The sequence below is a fragment of the Elephas maximus genome, chromosome 3 (genome assembly GCF_024166365.1).
Source record: "Elephas maximus indicus isolate mEleMax1 chromosome 3, mEleMax1 primary haplotype, whole genome shotgun sequence".
NCBI classification, from domain to species: domain Eukaryota; kingdom Metazoa; phylum Chordata; class Mammalia; order Proboscidea; family Elephantidae; genus Elephas; species Elephas maximus.
Window position 1 is genome coordinate 188,935,665 of NC_064821.1, and position 22,224 is coordinate 188,957,888.

Below are 22,224 nucleotides of genomic sequence, written 5' to 3' on the forward strand. Positions count from 1 at the left end.
GACTTTATTTCTTATTCCTCATTCTTCTTCCTTTAAGACTGTCCCTTTAACTTCATTTCCCACATGAACGTCAACAAAGCTCACCAAAGAGTAGCTAAAATATCACATAATTATACCTGCCCTCCACAAAATTCATCATCTAGGTTTCCACAAAGCCTAAAGCATTATTTTCTAAAACAAAAGTCCTTTCTACCACCAGTTAAAATCCTTATACTGCCCAACTGCCCAAAAATGCCTTGCAAGTATTGCACTTACCACAGTCTCAAAGCTGGTGCCCAACTGAGTGTCAGTAGGATGGCAGCAGGGTTGTGGAGTGTCCTTTTATAAAGGCTAGCCACCCCTTTAGAAGGGGAAGCGGAAAGATGCACTGATTTCTCAACCAAAATGCCATCTGCATGCAATTCCAAAAATGCCTTACCACACTCATGCTGATTATCACAAAACTTCCTCGTCCACCATCCTCCTCACCTGGGCAACTGCCCAGTGATTCACTTGAGACTTTGTTTTAGGAGATACAGACAGCATCATGTGGCAGGTGAGGAATATAGGAGTTCTCCAGCTGAAACCTGGTAGAGTGGTTGTCTTCCCACAAATCCCCAAACCCCAGGTTCCTTGTATATAAAATTTGCCTCCCTGTTCACCCTCCTGCCCAGCATCCCGTTTTGTACATGGGATGCAAAAACTATGCTTTACCAAGATTTATCTGAACACATTTACTCCTCACCAAAAGTTTTTATTTTTAATACAATTCACCCTTTTCGACAGCCTTTAGTTAATAGGATTCTTTTCTTGATCACTTATAGCCTTTAACAAGAGCAGTATCATCTTTCAGATATCTAGGCCATTAGAGTCACATGCTGGGGCTTTCCCTATGACTCCATGTAGTGCAGATTTACATACTGACCTGTATCTGTGGTCCTTATGACCATTAGCCACAGTGGTATATCAAAGTCTTTTTCTCCCATTTTCTTAAAACAACAGTTCAATATCTGAGCTGCATCCACTTAGAAGCTTTTGCATTCATACTTCCAAAATACTTGGTGCTTTTTTGCCCTACCTATTCAGTTGTCTTCCTCCCTGGTATTCAATGTTTAAGTAGTATTTAGTGTTATATGTCACTAATTTGTTAAGCTCCCTAGAGCCTATTTTCATCAGCTCTAAATTAGAAACAGTAATAATATCATCTCAAAAGGTTGGTATAAAAAACTAAACGAGAATACGTACCTAAATACCTAGCATAATACACATTACAGACTGACTTCTAAAGGATTATTGGCAAGGTATAAAAATAATTATCCATAATAATTAACCAGCAGTCACACAAATGTTCAGATACATGTTCAGATAAACTGTGAGGCATTGGCAGGTTCTAAAGCAGTTTAGAAGGCACAAACTCAAAAACATCCTCAATGTCTACACATTCTATCCAGTAAGAAAACTCTTCCCAAACTTCTTGTAGGGGCATTCATTGCCTATGCCTTTCTCTGAAAGACCTTCAATACAACAATTAAAGTGATTCTCAACTGGAGTATGTTAGTGGACTAGAAAAATAAAATATTTTCTTTTGACTGTATATGAGAGGAATTCCTTAAGAACAAGTGTAACTTAGCCTGGCAAATTGAAGATGAAACCACAGAGCTCTATTCTCTCTCATGATATCCAGGAAAGACAGCATGGGGCAGCTGTTTCTCCATAGCACTACAAGACACAGAACTAATTTCAGCAGGCTACTAATCTTGTTTGCAATTAGGAAAGTGACTGTTTTCAGAGGTGCCAGAAGGAACAGGGATGTCATTGGAACATGTGAGGGACTCATACAACATGCTATTTCGTATAGAAATTCTAGGAATTAGAAGTGGCTCTGGATTTTTTCTGGATACAGGAAGTAATTCAGAAATATAAGACATAAAAACAGATTTTTCAGCTTTAGACTTGCTTGCCTTGCCTCCTATGGGGTTCCTAATTCAGGCATTTATATTGGTTCCCAAAGTCATCTGACAAGGCATTGGGTTTATAAATAAAGTATGGTGGAATACGGGGGGTGGGGGTTGATTTTCTTAGAAAAGAATTAGTAATGAACATTTACAACCCTAGAGACAAAAATGATTATCTCTGGTTATACAAAGCAAAGAATCAAAGGGAAGATTGTTCATTCCTATCAAAAATGTGAGCACCTGAAAAGTTTGTAGAAATTAAATCTTTGCAAATCATGTACTAGTTACACGGAGGTTGCTGGTGGCGCTTCAATAAAATTGATATTCTTTCTTTCCAGTCAAGTCCATTCCAATTTATGGTGACCCATGTGCGCACAGTAAAGCTCTTCCTTTAAGAGGTAGTTTGCTAGGCCTGTCTTCCAAGATGCTTCTCCCTGGGCTCGAATCACCAACCTTTCAGGTCAGTAGTGCCACACAAACTTTTTGCACCACCCACGGACTTCATGACACCCAACAAAATTAATAATAAAAAAATTAGTAATAAGTACTTAATATTATCTAGTAGTGGAATGACTTCAAATTTCTTCATTTTTCACAAAATAAATTACTTACAAATTTTTTCTACTTAATAACTATCTTTAAATTTAGAATGGTCTACAACACTACCCTCTTTATTTTTCTGATATTTGGTTGTTGGTAAGACCAGACCAGTTTTCTCCTAAATATCCCACCTTCTGGATTTGTTTCATTGGTTAATTTGGTGTTACTTAACTTGTTCTTCTATTTTCCCCTGTAAATTGGACTTTAGAACTAAACTACAAACCACACTAAGTGAAAGAAACCAATTGCAAAACACTACATAAGGTAGAGTTCCATTTATATAACATTGTGGAAGATGCATAACTCTAGGGACAGAAAACTGAACAGAGTATGACAGGGACTGGGGCCAGGAGGAGAAAGGCTGCATAAAAGAAATAGAGAAATTTGAAATTACACCTTAATATAAATTTATATCTAAAAATAAGACTAAATGTGTGTGGCAATAGAACATGCTTAAGGACTGAAAGACTTATTATTGGGCTTTTTTTTAAGGACTAAAAGACTTATTATTGCAAAAATGTCAGCTTTGCTCAACCTAATCAATATAGCATAGGTGTCTTAGGGAGATAAGTACTCAACTTTCAAAACAAGCCATAGCAAGCTGGCTTCAGTCCCACAAGTCGACTAAAAATACTCCTTCTAAATTCTACTATATCTTTCCAACCATCAAATTAAATGAGTATTTCCCAGTTTTTATCTTCCTGGACTTCTTTTCTGAATTTTACAATGTCGACCAATCCATCTTTCTTTAAGTTCTGTACTTGTTGGTTTCCATGACATCTATTTTCGTGATTCTCCTAAACTTGTGCCTGGTCCTTGTTCGCCACGGTTTGAACTTCTTTCTCCAAATGTCAAATGGTTCCCTGGCCGATGACTCTTACCACCTTATGCATTCTCTGGTTATGATCCCAACCAGTCTTTAAACTTAACAGCCACAAATCTGTTATTGACCCCTACATGTCCATTTGCATTCCAGAGACCACTTCAGACTTAAGTATGCCTTTGCCTGCTGAAATCTCTATCCATATGTCCTCCAATTATCAACTGATTCTCTTTCCTACAAATGAGAAACATCTCCAGTATTCTCTACCTTGTACACCTCCAACCACTCAATCACTTCCATTACTTTGACTCTTTTTTCCTCTACTATGCTCCACTTATCCAATCAAATATCTAGTCTGCCAGTTTCTGTAATTCATTTCATCCTTCCTATGCTAACTAGCCTGGCCTTAGCTCAGGCCATCCTCATCTTTGGCCCAGATTATTACCAGACCTTCCTAACTACTCTCTCTTCCCCAGTCTTCTTTTATTCAAAACCAGCTTCCGCATTGCAGTCAGAGTGATCCGTTAAAAGTCAAATCTGAGGAGGGAGCCAAGATGGCGGACTAGGCAGACGCTACCTCGGATCCCTGTTACAACAAAGACACGGAAAAACAAGTGAATCGATCACATACATAACAATCTACGAACCCTGAACAACAAACACAGATTTAGAGACGGAGAACGAACTAATACGGGGAAGCAGCGATTGTTTTCAGAGCCTGGAGCCAGCGTACCAGTCAGCGGATTTTCTGGAAAAACTAGTTTCCCAGTGATGGCTCGGAGACAGCAATCCATTTCAAACCACTTAAAGAAAAAGACCATGACGGCTTCTCCAACCCCCCAAACAAAAGAATCAAAAGCTTTCCCAAATGAAGATACAAACCTGGAATTATCAGATACAGAATATAAAAAACTGATTTACAGAATGCTTAATGATATCACAAATGAAATTAGGATAACTGCAGAAAAAGCCAAGGAACACACTGATAAAACTGTTGAAGAACTCAAAAAGATTATTCAAGAACATAGTGGAAAAGTTAATAAGTTGCAAGAATCCATAGAGAGAAAGCATGTAGAAATCCAAAAGATTAACAATAAAATTACAGAATTTGACACCGCAATAGGAAGTCAGAGGAGCAGACTCGAGCAATTAGAATGCAGACTGGGACATCTGGAGGACCAGGGAATCAACACCAACATAGCTGAAAAAAAATCAGATAAAAGAATTTAAAAAAATGAAGAAACCCTAAGAATCATGTGGGACTCTATCAAGAAGGATAACCTGCGGGTGATTGGAGTCCCAAAACAGGGAGGGGGGACAGAAAACACAGAGAAAATAGTTGAAGAACTCCTGACAGAAAACTTCCCTGACATCATGAAAGACGAAAGGATATCTATCCAAGATGCTCATCGAACCCCATTTAAGATTGATCCAAAAAGAAAAACACCAAGACATATTATCATCAAACTCGCCAAAACCAAAGATAAACAGAAAATTTTAAAAGCAGCCAGGGATAAAAGAAAGGTCTCCTACAAGGGAGAATCAATAAGAATAAGTTCAGACTACTCAGCAGAAACCATGCAGGCAAGAAGGAAATGGGACGACATATACAGAGCACTGAAGGAGAAAAACTGCCAGCCAAGGATCATATATCCAGCAAAACTCTTTCTGAAATACGAAGGCGAAATTAAGATATTTACAGATAAACACAAGTTTAGAGAATTTGCAAAAACCAAACCAAAGCTACAAGAAATACTAAAGGATATTGTTTGGTCAGAGAACCAATGATATCAAATATCAGCACAACACAAGGTCACAAAACAGAACGTCCTGACATCAACTCAAATAGGGAAATCACAAAAACAAACAAATTAAGATTAATTGAAAAAAAAAATACACATAGCAGGGAATCATGGAAGTCAATAGGTAAAAGATCACAATAATCAAAAAGAGGGGCTAAATACAGGAGGCATTGAAATGACATATGGAGAGTGATACAAGGCGATATAGAACAATACAAGTTAGGTTTTTACTTAGAAAAATAGGCGTAAATAATAAGGTAACCACAAAAAGGTATAACAACTCTATAACTCAAGATAAAAGCCAAGAAAAACATAACGACTCAACTAGCATAAAGTCAAACACTATGAAAATGAGGATCTCACAATTTACTCAGAAAAACGCCTCAGTACAAAAAAGTATGTGGAAAAATGAAATTGACAACAACACACATAAAAAGGCATCAAAATGACAGCACTAAAAACTTATTTATCTATAATTACGCTGAATGTAAATGGTCTAAATGCACCAATAAAGAGACAGAGAGTCACAGACTGGATAAAGAAACACGATCCATCTATATGCTGCCTACAAGAGACACACCTTAGACTTAGAGAAACAAACAAACTAAAACTCAAAGGATGGAAAAAAATATATCAAGCAAACAATAAGCAAAAAAGAAGAGGAGTAGCAATATTAATTTTCGACAAAATAGACTTTAGACTTAAATCCGCCACAAAGGATAAAGAAGGACACTATATAATGATAAAAGGGACAATTGATCAGGAAGACATAACCATATTAAATATTTATGCAGCCAATGACAGGGCTGCAAGATACATAAATCAAATTTTAACAGAATTGAAAAGTGAGATAGACACCTCCACAATTATAGTAGGAGACTTCAACACACCACTTTCGGAGAAGGACAGGACATCCAGTAAGAAGCTCAATAGAGACACGGAAGATCTACTTACAACAATCAACCAACTTGACCTCATTGACTTATAAAGAACTCTCCACCCAACTGCTGCAAAATATACTTTTTTTTCTAGCGCATATGGAACATTCTCTAGAATAGACCACATATTAGGTCATAAAACAAACCTTTGCAGAGTCCAAAACATCGAAATATTACAAAGCATCTTCTCAGACCACAAGGCAATAAAACTAGAAATCAATAACAGAAAAACTAGGGAAAAGAAATCAAATACTTGGAAAATGAACAACACCCTCCTGAAAAAAGACTGGGTTATAGAAGACATCAAGGAGGGAATAAGGAAATTCATACAAAGCAACGAGAATGAAAATACTTCCTAGCAAAACCTCCGGGACACAGCAAAAGCAGTGCTCAGAGGCCAATTTATATCGATAAATGCACACATACAAAAAGAAGAAAGAGCCAAAATCAGAGAACTGTCCCTACAACTTGAACAAATAGAAACTGAGCAACAAAAGAATCCATCAGGCACCAGAAGAAAACAAATAACAAAAATTAGAGCTGAACTAAATGAATTAGAGAACAGAAAAACAATTGAAAGAATTAACAAAGCCAAAAGCTGGTTCTTTGAAAAAATTAACAAAATTGATAAACCATTGGCTAGACTGACTAAAGAAATACAGGAAAGGAAACAAATAACCCGAACAAGAAACGAGAAGGACCACATAGCAACAGAACCAAATGAAATTAAAAGAATCATTTCAGATTATTATGAAAAATTGTACTCTAACAAATTTGAAAACCTAGAAGAAATGGATGAATTCCTGGAAAAACACAACCTGCCTAAACTAACACATTCAGAAGTAGAACAACTAAATAGACCCATAACAAAAAAAGAGATTGAAACGGTAATCAAAAAGCTCCCAACAAAAAAAAGCCCTGGCCCGGACGGCTTCACTGCAGAGTTCTACCAAACTTTCAGAGAAGAGTTAACATCGCTACTTCTGAAGGCATTCCAAAGCATAGAAAATGACGGAATACTACCCAACTCATTCTATGAAGCCACCATCTCCCTGATATCAAAACCAGGTAAAGACATTACAAAAAAAGAAAATTATAGACCTATATCCCTCATGAACATTGATGCAAAAATCCTCAACAAAATTCTAGCCAATAGAATCCAACAACACATCCAAAAAATAATTCACCCTGATCAAGTGGGATTTATACCAGGTATGCAAGGCTGGTTTAATATCAGAAAAACCATTAATGTAATCCATCACATAAATAAAACAAAAGACAAAAACCACATGATCTTATCAATTGATGCAGAAAAGGCATTTGACAAAGTCCAACACACATTTATGATAAAAACTCTTACCAAAATAGGAATTGAAGGAAAATTCCTCAACATAATAAAGGGCATCTATGCAAAGCCAACAGCCAATATCACTCTAAATGGAGGGAACCTGAAAGCATTTCCCTTGAGAACGGGAACCAGACAAGGATGCCCTTTATCACCGCTCTTATTCAACATCGTGCTGGAAGTCCTAGCCAGGGCAATTAGGCTAGACAAAGAAATAAAAGGTATCCGGATTGGCAAGGAGGAAGTAAAGTTATCACTATTTGCAGATGACATGATTATATACACAGAAAACCCTAAGGAATCCTCCAGAAAACTACTGAAACTAATAGAAGAGTTTGGCAGAGTCTCAGGTTATAAAATAAACATACAAAAATCACTTGGATTCCTCTACATCAACAAAAAGAACACCGAAGAGGAAATAACCAAATCAATACCATTCACAGTAGCCCCCAAGAAGATAAGATACTTAGGAATAAATCTTACCAAGGATGTAAAAGACCTATACAAAGAAAACTACAAAGCTCTACTACAAGAAATTCAAAAGGACATACTTAAGTGGAAAAACATACCTTGCTCATGGATAGGAAGACTTAACATAGTAAAAATGTCTGTTCTACCAAAAGCCATCTATACATTTAACGCACTTCTGATCCAAATTCCAATGTCATATTTTAAGGGGATAGAGAAACAAATCACCAATTTCATATGGAAGGGAAAGGAGCCCCGGATAAGAAAAGCACTACTGAAAAAGAAGACGAAAGTGGGAGGCCTCACTCTACCTGATTTCAGAACCTATTATACAGCCACAATAGTCAAAACAGCCTGGTACTGGTAAAACAGGCACATAGACCAATGGAACAGAATTGAGAACCCAGAAATAGATCCATCCACGTATGAACACCTGATATTTGACAAAGGACCAGTGTCAATTAATTGGGGAAAAGATAGCCTTTTTAACAAATGGTGCTGGCATAACTGGATATCCATTTGCAAAAAAATGAAACAGGACCCATACCTTACACCATGCACAAAAACTAACTCCAAGTGGATCAAAGACCTAAACATAAAGACTAAAACGATAAAGATCATGGAAGAAAAAATTGGGACAACCCTAGGAGCCTTAATACAAGGCATAAACAGAATACAAAACATTACCAAAAATGATGAAGAGAAACCCGATAACTGGGAGCTCCTAAAAATCAAACACCTATGCTCATCTAAGGACTTCACCAAAAGAGTAAAAAGACCACCTACAGACTGGGAAAGAATTTTCAGCTATGACATCTCCGACCAACGCCTGATCTCTAAAATCTACATGATTCTGTCAAAACTCAACCACAAAAAGACAAACAACCCAATCAAAAAGTGGGCAAAGGATATGAACACACATTTTACTAAAGAAGATATTCAGGCAGCCAACAGATACATAAGAAAATGCTCTCGATCATTAGCCATTAGAGAAATGCAAATTAAAACTACGATGAGATTCCATCTCACACCAGCAAGACTGGCATTAATCCAAAAAACACAAAATAATAAATGTTGGAGAGGCTGCGGAGAGATTGGAACTCTTTTACACTGCTGGTGGGAATGTAAAATGGTACAACCACTTTGGAAATCTATCTGGCGTTATCTTAAACAGTTAGAAATAGAACTACCATACAACCCAGAAATCCCACTCCTCGGAATATACCCTAGAGATACAAGAGCCTTCACACAAACAGATATATGCACACCCATGTTTATTGCAGCTCTGTTTACAATAGCAAAAAGTTGGAAGCAACCAAGGTGTCCATCAACGGATGAATGGGTAAATAAATTGTGGTATATTCACACAATGGAATACTATGCATCGATAAAGAACAGTGACGAATCTGTGAAACATTTCATAACATGGAGGAACCTGGAAGGCATTATGCTGAGCCAAATGAGTCAGAGACAAAAGGACAAATATTGTATAAGACCACTATTATAAGATCTTGAGAAATAGTAAACCTGAGAAGAACACATACTTTTGTGGTTACGAGGGGGAGAGGGAGGGAGGGTGGGTGAGGGTTTTTATTGATTAATCAGTAGATAAGAACTGCTTTAGGTGAAGGGAAAGACAACACTCAATACATGGAAGGTCAGCTCAGTTGGACTGGACCAAAAGCAAAGAAGTTTCCGGAATAAAATGAATGCTTCAAAGGTCAGCGGAGCAAGGGCGGGGGTCTGGGGAACATGGTTTGCAGGGACTTCTAAGTCAATTGGCAAAATAATTCTATTATGAAATCATTCTGCATCCCACTTTGAAATGTGGCGTCTGGGGTCTTAAATGCTAACAAGTGGCCATCTAAGATGCATCAATTGGTCTCAACCCACCTGGAGCAAAGGAAAATGAAGAACACCAAGGCCACACGACAACTAAGAGCCCAAGAGACAGAAAGGGCCACATGAACCAGAGACCTACATCATCCTGAGACGAGAAGAACTAGTTGGTGCCCGGCCACAATAGATGACTGCCCTGACAGGGAGCACAGCAGAGAACCCCTGAGGGAGCAGGAGATCAGTGGGATACAGACCCCAAATTCTCATAAAATGTCCAAACTTAATGGTCTGACTGAGACTAGCGGAATCCCGGCGGCCATGCTCCCCAGACCTTCTGTTGACACAGGACAAGAACCATACCCAAAGACAACTCATCAGACATGAAAGGGACTGGTCAGCGGGTGGGAGAGAGATGCTGATGAAGAGTGAAATAATTATATCAGGTGGACACTTGAGATTGTGTTGGCAACTCTTGTCTGGAGGGGGGATGGGAGGATAGAGAGAGAGAGAAGCCAGCAAAATTGTCACAAAAGGAGAGACTGAAAGGGCTGACTCAAGAAGGGGAGAGCAAGTGGGAGCAGGGGGTGAGATGTATGTAAACTTATATGTGACAGACTGATTGGATTTGTAAATGTTCACTTGAAGCTTAATAAAAGTCAAATCTATGTCACTTGCATGCTTAAAGTGTCAGGTCCATTATACAGCCTTTCCTTCCCCTCTAGCTTCATTCCTTGTTACTCCATGCCTTGAAATCTATGCTGTTGTAATATCAAGACCCTTGTAATTTTTCTCACAGGCCATTTTTTTTTTTTTCCTTCTGCTCAGTGCATTTATTCACTATACCTCTGATAAATCTTCTTCTTGCTATTTTTACCTGTCTTATGCTGACATTGGATCCCTGGTGCTGCAGTGGTTAAGAGCTGAGCTACCAACCAAAAGGTCAACAGTTCAAATCCACCAGCCACTCCCTGGGAATCCTATAGGGCAGTTCTACTCTGACCTATATTATTGCTATGAGTTGTAATCTATTTGGTTAGCAAAGGGTTTGGTTGTTTTTGTTTGTTTGTTTTGGTTTATCACTGACATTATTCTTAACAAAGCCATCACTCTCAATGAAAAGCCCTTTGGGGCCCTTTTCACTAAGGCATGTGTCCCACCTTAGTCTCCCAAAACACTCAGAGCTTCTTTTGTCATATCCATCTACATTTAGTGGACTTCCCACTCATCTGCTTCACCTGTAATGTGCAAGTTCTTTAAAAAGGTAGACTGCTCTTCCCTAATACTACATATTCAGGACATACCCTGAAACCTGGAACAGAGTAGGTGCTGAGTGAGTATTTGTTGAATATGCACAGGAAGACTGGCACAACATGGAGGCATCAAGAGAATGATGCCCCGTGAGTGTTGTTTTGTGTTCAAACATGACTGACAACCAGGAGACAATCTCATGGAAGAGGCTGTGTTCTGAAAAATTGAATGTGGTTGGCTATACTTTCCAAAGAGGAGACCACCTATGCCAAGGGCCCATGATTTTCCAGATATTTAGTCTTTCCACTTTGTTAGCCTTCCCAAAAACATGCATCCACCTGAACCAATCAGAATTATAGGAAGCAGGATTAGATTTACTCCTACACAAAGATCTCCTCACCTCTCCTTGATGTAAATCTTATGGAAATTATTTTTGTTTCCATCAATCAAGTTGACCCAAGGTAAAAATAATTGGGTTCTCTGAGGACAGGAGAAACTTAAAGAAGACCCAAGTCTCTTCTTTCCTAGTCAGGCATGCCCAGGGCTTCACATGACACAATTTCTAACCCCTTTCCTGCCTTTTCTTCCTCCTTGCACCTATGTGCTGAGTGGTTTGGTAGGGCAGATGTGAGAACCATTCTTAATGTGTGTCTGACCACCAGGTTTCCATGGATAGACTCAGAGAGAACTGGTTTTTGAACAGCCTGATACCATGGAGGCTCCTGTGCTTGCAGTGTTACTTCTGGTTATGGTTGAGGGAATGGAAGGTTTTTAGTCACTGAGAGTGAAGAAGGTATTGAGTACATATGAGCCTTTTCTCTCAAGGTATTTAAGTTAGTCATCTAGGCTTCTGATGTTTAACTGAAAACGAGCACATATGAGAAGCTTCTTTCAACTGGTCTTCTGGTGTTGTTGCTATTCTCTTAGTCCCAGGAAATATTCCTAATAGCAACAGCAAGAAAAACGGCCCGCTCTCTCTCTCCTCTTTCATACCTAAGCCCTGACCCTGCCCCCTCAAGTAAACAGAACTGGTGCTTTCCAATAAAGCAAAAGTAACATATTTACTGTCTTCCTCCTACAATCTTCAGCTCATGGGCTTGAAGACTCCAAGAAGAGATATGTCATTTCAGTCATCACTCACCCCCATGGTAGCCCACAATATCAAAGTCTGAAAAAACAAAGATGGACTCTGTATCTGATAAATAGCAGTCCTCCTCAAAATCCCCCTGGTCACTGAGCACCATCAGCACAAAGACATGAAATATCCTGACAACATGTCCAAAGTATGTAAGATGCAGTCTCGCCATCCTTACCTGTAAGGAGCATTCTGGTTGCTCTTCTTCCAGGACAGATTTGTTTGTTCTTTTGGCAGTCCATGGTATATTCAATATTCTCTGCCAAAACCACAATTCAAAGACATGAACTCTTCTTCGGTTTTCCTCATTCATTGTCCAGCTTTCACATGCACATGATGTGATTGAAAATACCATGGCTTGGGTCAGGCGTACCTTAGTCTTCAGGGTGACATCTTTGCTGTTCAAAACGTTGAAGAGGTCCTTTGCAGCAGATTTGCCCAATGCAATCTGTGTTTTGATTTCTTGACTGCTGCTTCCATGGCTATTGATTGTGGATCCAAGTAAAATGAAATCCCTGACTACTTCAATCCTTTCTCCGTTTATCCTGATGTTGCTCATTGGTACAGTTGTGAGGAATTTTGTTTTCTTTATGTTGAGGTGCAAACCATACTGACGCCTGTGGTGTTTGATCTTCATTAGTAAGTGCTTCAAGTCCTCTTCACCTGTAGCAAGGTAGGTCGTGTCATCTGCACAACACAGGTTGTTAATGAGTCTTCCTCCAAACCTGATGCCCCGTTCTTCTTCATATAGTCCAGCTTCTTGGATTATTTGTTCAGCATACAGATTAAATAGGTATGGTGAAAGAATAAAACCCTGACCCACACTTTTCCTGACCTTAAACCAATCAGTATCCCCTTGTTCTATCTGAACAACTGCCTCTTGATCTATGCAAAGGTTCCTCATGAACACAATTAAGTGTTCTGGAATTCCCATTCTTTGCAACGTTATCCATAGTTTGTTATGATCCACACAGTGAAATGCCTTTACATAGTCAATAAAACACAGGTAAACACCCTTCTGGTATTCTCTGCTTTTAGCCAGGATCCATCTGACATCAGCAATGATATCCCTTGTTCCACATCCTCTTCTGAAACCGGCCTGAATTTCTGGCAGTTCCCTGTGGATATCCTGCTGCAGCCTCGTCTGAATGATCTTCAGCAAAATTTTCCTTGCGTGTGATATTAATGATATTGTTCTATAATTTCCACATTTGGTTGGATCACCTTTCTTGGGAATAGGCATAAATATGGAACTCTTCCAGTCAGTTGGCCAGGAAGCTGTCTTCCATATTTCCTGGCATGGACGAGTGAGCACTTCCAGCGCTGCGTCTGTTTGCTGAAATATCTCAATTGATATTCCATCAATTCCTGGAGCCTTCTTTTCTACCAATGCCTTCAGAGCAGCTTGGACTTCTTCCTTCAGTACCATCAGTTCCCGATCATATGCCACCTCTTGAAATGGTTAAATATCGACTAATTCTTTTTCATATAATGACTCTGAGTTCCTTCCATCTTCTTTTGATGCTTACTGCGTCGTTTAATGTTTTCCCCATGGAATTCTTCACTATTGTAACTCGAGGCTTGAATTTTTTGTTCAGTTCTTTCAGCTTGACAAATGCCGAGCGTGTTCTTCCCTTTTGGTTTTCCATCTCCAGCTCTTTGCACATGTCATTATAATACTTTACTTTGTCTCTTCGAGAGGCCGTTTGAAGTCTTCTGTTCAGTTCTTTTACTTCGTCAATTCTTCCTTTTGCTTTAACTGCCCGATGCTCAAGAGCAAGTTTCAGAGTCTCATCTGACATCCATCTTGGTCTTTCTTTCTTTCCTGTCTTTTCAGTGACCTCTTACTTTCTTCGTGGATGATGTTTTTGATGTCATTCCACCACTCATCTGGTCTTCGGTTACTAGTGCTCAATGTGTCAAATCTGTTTCCGAGATGGTCTCTAAATTCAGGTGGGATATATTCAAGGTCATATTTTGGCTGTCATGGACTTGCTCTGATTTTCTTCAGTTTCAACTTGAACTTACTTATGAGCAATTGATGATCTGTTCCACATCGACCCGAGGCCTTGTTCTGACTGATGATATTGATCTTTTCCATCATCTCTTTCCACAGATGTAGTCAATTTGTTTTCTGTGCTTTCCATCTGGCGAGGTCCATCTGTATAGTCACCGTTTATGTTGGTGAAGAAGGTATTTACAATGAAGAAGTCGTTGGTCTTGCAAAATTCTATCATTCGATATCCAGCATTGTTTCTCTCACCAAGGACATATTTTCCACCTACTGGTCCTTCTTCTTTCATTCCAACTTTAGCATTCCAATTGCCAGTAATTATCAATGTATCTTGATTGCATGTTCCATTGATTTCAGACTGTAGCAGCTGAAAAAATGTTCTATTTCTTCATCTTTGGCCCTAGTGGTTGGTGCGTAAATTTGAATAATATTTGTATTAACTGGTCTTCCTTGTAGGCGTTTGGATATTATCCTATCACTGACAGCGTTGTACTTCAGGATAGGTCATGAAACATTCTTTCTAACAATGAACGGAAGACTGATCCTCTTCAAGTTGTCATTCCCAGCATAGTAGACTATATGATTGTCCTATTCAAGGCTCATTGTATTTCCTCTCGTTTCCTTGGCCACGCAGTGTCCCCAGGGACTTCACATTCAGGTTCAGTTGTTTTCCTTCTTGTTGCTAAGGCATTCTTCAGCCTTGGCTGCTGGCCCAGTCATGCCATTCCCAGCCTTTTACCGAAGACCCAGTCCATCCCATATTCATCCCCAGCATGCTTCGGAGAAGAACAAAGCCGATTGCATTAGAGAGCGGGTGTATAAGCTGAATAGCATTACCCTACAATCCACCTGTGCATACCCTGCCAATGTCCTTACAATCTTACCACCCCCTCTTCTGCAATAGCCCTCAGACTTTGGAAGCAGAGGAGCGTTGTGAAACCAGACCACATACTTAGTATAACCAGCAACACAGGAGAACACATAGTAATACGAGTCCCAATATCATTCAGAAGCCTGTCCTCCAGGCAGACGGGAGGAATTGCAGATAGCAGGAGACAGGGTCAGTGGAGTCACGTTTGATAGGAGGGATGTGTTGCTGCAAGTCCTACAGAGCCAAAGACACAATCTAGAGGCATCAGACGTATGCATGCAACGTTCAGTTTTTATTGTGGCACAGGACCCTGGGTGGCGGTCAGGGTGTCAACGGCCATCCTACTCTGAAACGATCTTCTGTATTTGTTGAGTCTCCCCATTCAGAAGAATGATAGCTCACCTGGTGTTGTTAAGTATAGCTGTGGTATGTCTGGCTAGCACCTCTACCAGCTTCTCCACATGTGTAGTGGTGGCCTGGGGCAAAAACTGGGACAAGGGGCAAAACTACCTTGATGTACACTGGTACCTGAGCCGGGCTGTTAGAGTTTCCCAATTGCTGGGAACACTGGGGAGGGTGGTGTAAATATTAGCAGCTATGTACAACCCCCCCAGGTGTAGTGCCCCACCCAGTTGAAGGGCAGTTAAGGCCCCCCGTGCAAGCCACACGTCCAAAGACACCCCTTAGGCAGTGGGTATGCCCCTGCCCATAGGCTTTGCTTTTGCTTCCTTAACCAACTATTGGCAACAACTAGCAGGATTCTAGCACACTGTTGACAGGGATCCAACCCATCACCCTGAGGGGAAAAGAGGTATTAGTCCTCTTCTGATGCTCCTAGCAAAGGGGAACTTGACCGTTTATAAGAACTTGCTTCCACGTGCAGTAGGGTATTATATACTGTGCGTGAATTTCTCCAAAATGCTGTGCCTGTCTTTGGCTCCTCACCACAACTGAGATCAAAATCCCACTGGCACTCTCTTGTTGCTTTGCCGTTGCCACAGGCCCTACCTGTACCTGTCGGGGTAACAGGCTATGTTTGAACACAAAACAAGACTCACTGGGCATCACTTTCTTGATGCCTCCATGTTGTGCCAGTCTTCCTGTGCATATTCAACAAATACTTACTCAGCACCTACTCTGTTCCAGGTTTCAGGGTATGTCCTGAATATGTAGTAGTAGGGAAGAGCAGTCTACCTTTTTAAAGAACTTGCACATTACAGGTGAAGCAGATGAGTGGGAAGTCCACTAAATGTAGATGGATATGACAAAAGAAGCTCTGAGTGTTTTGGGAGACTAAGGTGGGACACATGCCTTAGTGAAAAGGGCCCAAAAGGGCTTTTCATTGAGAGTGATGGCTTTGTTAAGAATAGTGTCAGTGATAAGCCAAAACAAACAAAAACAACCAAATCCTTTGCTAACCAAATAGATTATAACTCATAGCAATAATATAGGTCAGAGTAGAACTGCCCTATAGGATTCCCAGGGAGTGGCTGGTGGATTTGAACTGTTGACCTTTTGGTTGGTAGCTCAGCTCTTAACCACTGCAGCACCAGGGATCCAATGTCAGCATAAGACAGGTAAAAATAGCAAGAAGAAGATTTATCAGAAGTATAGTGAATAAATGCACTGAGCAGAAGGAACAAAAAAAAAAATGGCCTGTGAGAAAAATTACAAGGATCTTGATATTACAACAGCATAGATTTCAAGGCATGGAGTAACAAGGAATGAAGCTAGAGGGGAAGGAAGGGCTGTATAATGGACCTGACACTTTAAGCATGCAAGTGACATAGACTTGACTTTTAATGGATCACTCTGACTGCAATGCGGAAGCTGGTTTTGAATAAAAGAAGACTGGGGAAGAGAGAGTAGTTAGGAAGGTCTGGTAATAATCTGGGCCAAAGATGAGGATGGCCTGAGCTAAGGCCAGGCTAGTTAGCATAGGAAGGATGAAATGAATTACAGAAACTGGCAGACTAGATATTTGATTGGATAAGTGGAGCATAGTAGAGGAAAAAAGAGTCAAAGTAATGGAAGTGATTGAGTGGTTGGAGGTGTACAAGGTAGAGAATACTGGAGATGTTTCTCATTTGTAGGAAAGAGAATCAGTTGATAATTGGAGGACATATGGATAGAGATTTCAGCAGGCAAAGGCATACTTAAGTCTGAAGTGGTCTCTGGAATGCAAATGGACATGTAGGGGTCAATAACAGATTTGTGGCTGTTAAGTTTAAAGACTGGTTGGGATCATAACCAGAGAATGCATAAGGTGGTAAGAGTCATCGGCCAGGGAACCATTTGACATTTGGAGAAAGAAGTTCAAACCGTGGCGAACAAGGACCAGGCACAAGTTTAGGAGAATCACGAAAATAGATGTCATGGAAACCAACAAGTACAGAACTTAAAGAAAGATGGATTGGTCGACATTGTAAAATTCAGAAAAGAAGTCCAGGAAGATAAAAACTGGGAAATACTCATTTAATTTGATGGTTGGAAAGATATAGTAGAATTTAGAAGGAGTATTTTTAGTCGACTTGTGGGACTGAAGCCAGCTTGCTATGGCTTGTTTTGAAAGTTGAGTACTTATCTCCCTAAGACACCTATGCTATATTGATTAGGTTGAGCAAAGCTGACATTTTTGCAATAATAAGTCTTTTAGTCCTTAAAAAAAAGCCCAATAATAAGTCTTTCAGTCCTTAAGCATGTTCTATTGCCACACACATTTAGTCTTATTTTTAGATATAAATTTATATTAAGGTGTAATTTCAAATTTCTCTATTTCTTTTATGCAGCCTTTCTCCTCCTGGCCCCAGTCCCTGTCATACTCTGTTCAGTTTTCTGTCCCTAGAGTTATGCATCTTCCACAATGTTATATAAATGGAACTCTACCTTATGTAGTGTTTTGCAATTGGTTTCTTTCACTTAGTGTGGTTTGTAGTTTAGTTCTAAAGTCCAATTTACAGGGGAAAATAGAAGAACAAGTTAAGTAACACCAAATTAACCAATGAAACAAATCCAGAAGGTGGGATATTTAGGAGAAAACTGGTCTGGTCTTACCAACAACCAAATATCAGAAAAATAAAGAGGGTAGTGTTGTAGACCATTCTAAATTTAAAGATAGTTATTAAGTAGAAAAAATTTGTAAGTAATTTATTTTGTGAAAAATGAAGAAATTTGAAGTCATTCCACTACTAGATAATATTAAGTACTTATTACTAATTTTTTTATTATTAATTTTGTTGGGTGTCATGAAGTCCGTGGGTGGTGCAAAAAGTTTGTGTGGCACTACTGACCTGAAAGGTTGGTGATTCGAGCCCAGGGAGAAGCATCTTGGAAGACAGGCCTAGCAAACTACCTCTTAAAGGAAGAGCTTTACTGTGCGCACATGGGTCACCATAAATTGGAATGGACTTGACTGGAAAGAAAGAATATCAATTTTATTGAAGCGCCACCAGCAACCTCCGTGTAACTAGTACATGATTTGCAAAGATTTAATTTCTACAAACTTTTCAGGTGCTCACATTTTTGATAGGAATGAACAATCTTCCCTTTGATTCTTTGCTTTGTATAACCAGAGATAATCATTTTTGTCTCTAGGGTTGTAAATGTTCATTACTAATTCTTTTCTAAGAAAATCAACCCCCACCCCCCGTATTCCACCATACTTTATTTATAAACCCAATGCCTTGTCAGATGACTTTGGGAACCAATATAAATGCCTGAATTAGGAACCCCATAGGAGGCAAGGCAAGCAAGTCTAAAGCTGAAAAATCTGTTTTTATGTCTTATATTTCTGAATTACTTCCTGTATCCAGAAAAAATCCAGAGCCACTTCTAATTCCTAGAATTTCTATACGAAATAGCATGTTGTATGAGTCCCTCACATGTTCCAATGACATCCCTGTTCCTTCTGGCACCTCTGAAAACAGTCACTTTCCTAATTGCAAACAAGATTAGTAGCCTGCTGAAATTAGTTCTGTGTCTTGTAGTGCTATGGAGAAACAGCTGCCCCATGCTGTCTTTCCTGGATATCATGAGAGAGAATAGAGCTCTGTGGTTTCATCTTCAATTTGCCAGGCTAAGTTACACTTGTTCTTAAGGAATTCCTCTCATATACAGTCAAAAGAAAATATTTTATTTTTCTAGTCCACTAACATACTCCAGTTGAGAATCACTTTAATTGTTGTATTGAAGGTCTTTCAGAGAAAGGCATAGGCAATGAATGCCCCTACAAGAAGTTTGGGAAGAGTTTTCTTACTGGATAGAATGTGTAGACATTGAGGATGTTTTTGAGTTTGTGCCTTCTAAACTGCTTTAGAACCTGCCAATGCCTCACAGTTTATCTGAACATGTATCTGAACATTTGTGTGACTGCTGGTTAATTATTATGGATAATTATTTTTATACCTTGCCAATAATCCTTTAGAAGTCAGTCTGTAATGTGTATTATGCTAGGTATTTAGGTACGTATTCTCGTTTAGTTTTTTATACCAACCTTTTGAGATGATATTATTACTGTTTCTAATTTAGAGCTGATGAAAATAGGCTCTAGGGAGCTTAACAAATTAGTGACATATAACACTAAATACTACTTAAACATTGAATACCAGGGAGGAAGACAACTGAATAGGTAGGGCAAAAAAGCACCAAGTATTTTGGAAGTATGAATGCAAAAGCTTCTAAGTGGATGCAGCTCAGATATTGAACTGTTGTTTTAAGAAAATGGGAGAAAAAGACTTTGATATACCACTGTGGCTAATGGTCATAAGGACCACAGATACAGGTCAGTATGTAAATCTGCACTACATGGAGTCATAGGGAAAGCCCCAGCATGTGACTCTAATGGCCTAGATATCTGAAAGATGATACTGCTCTTGTTAAAGGCTATAAGTGATCAAGAAAAGAATCCTATTAACTAAAGGCTGTCGAAAAGGGTGAATTGTATTAAAAATAAAAACTTTTGGTGAGGAGTAAATGTGTTCAGATAAATCTTGGTAAAGCATAGTTTTTGCATCCCATGTACAAAACGGGATGCTGGGCAGGAGGGTGAACAGGGAGGCAAATTTTATATACAAGGAACCTGGGGTTTGGGGATTTGTGGGAAGACAACCACTCTACCAGGTTTCAGCTGGAGAACTCCTATATTCCTCACCTGCCACATGATGCTGTCTGTATCTCCTAAAACAAAGTCTCAAGTGAATCACTGGGCAGTTGCCCAGGTGAGGAGGATGGTGGACGAGGAAGTTTTGTGATAATCAGCATGAGTGTGGTAAGGCATTTTTGGAATTGCATGCAGATGGCATTTTGGTTGAGAAATCAGTGCATCTTTCCGCTTCCCCTTCTAAAGGGGTGGCTAGCCTTTATAAAAGGACACTCCACAACCCTGCTGCCATCCTACTGACACTCAGTTGGGCACCAGCTTTGAGACTGTGGTAAGTGCAATACTTGCAAGGCATTTTTGGGCAGTTGGGCAGTATAAGGATTTTAACTGGTGGTAGAAAGGACTTTTGTTTTAGAAAATAATGCTTTAGGCTTTGTGGAAACCTAGATGATGAATTTTGTGGAGGGCAGGTATAATTATGTGATATTTTAGCTACTCTTTGGTGAGCTTTGTTGACGTTCATATGGGAAATGAAGTTAAAGGGACAGTCTTAAAGGAAGAAGAATGAGGAATAAGAAATAAAGTCCTGTCCCACATTTCTGTTTGTTTCCAAAGATTTGCTTCTCCGGGTACTAGCCCTTAGAACTTCATTTGAACATTTGCAGTTCTTCCCGAATAACCCATGGCAAGATCGGTTAGACTTTCATTCAGGGTTTCATGGCAGATGATGTTGTTAGCAATTTGGGGGGGGGATTGCTCAGAAGTTTAGCAAGTTGGGTATCCTTTCTCTAGATAACATTTAAATTCAGCCCTACGTAGTGCTACCTCAATATAGGATATATTTTTGTTCTTAGAAATGGTAGTGTGAGAAAAATGCCAAAAAAGAATAAAAGATAATGGGAAGTGTCTTAGTTTCCTGGTCTGCCATAACAGAAATACCATAGATAGTTCACTTTAAAGAACAGGAATTTATATTCTCGCAGTTCTGGAGGCTACGAGTCCAAGTCAGGGTCTCGGCCCTGTTGATTCCTTCCTTGTTTGTAGGCCTGGGTGTTCCTTGGTTGCTAGACTTGTAGATGATCCTCATGTGACTTCCGTCTTCCCCTGTGTATGCATCTCCGTGCCTAATCTGATCTTTTTTATAAATCAGAAGTGACTAAATTTGGCGCCACTCCACTTAGATATGCTTTGATTAACATGACAATGAAATCTCTCTTTCTAAATAGGATTACAACCATAGGTAAAATCAGTAGCGGTTGAGTGGATCCTGACTTCCAGCGACATATACAACAGAAAAGAATTGCCCCACGGTGTTTCAAAGGAGTCCCTGTGGATTTGAACTGCCCACTTTTGGGTTAGTGGCTGTAGCTCTTATCCACTATGCCACCAGGGTTTTCACCATGGGTATAGGGGTGACACTTCCAACACATATTTTTGGGAAACACAATTCAGTCCATAGCAGGAATCGATGCTAAAAGGGAAGCGGGAAAAGCTACACAGTTATTAATATTTTGGGGGGGACTAGATGAATGTTGACTGAACTCATTTAAAGGATACTGAATTGCTTAGCCAGCAAGAGTGTCACTACAGTAAACACTGTCATGCGATTATTTTTCAGATTCCCAGAGACTCAGAAAAGATGTCTTACTATCAGCAGCAGTGCAAGCAGCCCTGCTTGCCACCTCTTGTGGTGTGCCCACCTAAGTGCCCTGAGCCTTGCCCACCTGTGTGTTGCCTTCCTCCACCATGCCCACCTGTGTGTTGCCCTCCTCCACCATGCCCACCTGTGTGTTGCCCTCCTCCGCCATGCCCACCTGTGTGTTGCCCTCCTCCACCATGCCCACCTGTGTGTTGTCCTCCTCCGCCATGCCAGCAGAAATGCCCTCCTGTGCTGCCACCTCAACCCTGCCAGCAGAAGTGTGTACCCAAAATCAAGTAACAACACCAGAATTCATCAGAATCATGAAATGATGTGATCCAGTGGCTCTTCCCAGTCTCTGGACTCCATCCTCCTCCCTCAGCCGTGGTGACAGACTGCATCTTCCCTAACCTTCCTTCTGAGACAAGAGCTGACAGAGAAAAGGCTTAGATCCTAAAGTTGATACCATA

General features: G+C 39.8%; 1 protein-coding gene across 1 annotated transcript; it reads left to right on the plus strand.

Annotated features, from left to right (window-relative positions):
* Positions 1-21,754: 21,754 nt before the first annotated feature.
* LOC126073657 (small proline-rich protein 2E-like) lies at positions 21,755-22,054 on the plus strand. Its single transcript, XM_049880542.1, has 2 exons — positions 21,755-21,888; positions 21,967-22,054. Exons 1-2 carry the CDS (start codon positions 21,755-21,757, stop codon positions 22,052-22,054), a joined length of 222 nt encoding a protein of 73 aa, XP_049736499.1.
* The last annotated feature ends 170 nt before the right edge of the window (positions 22,055-22,224 follow it).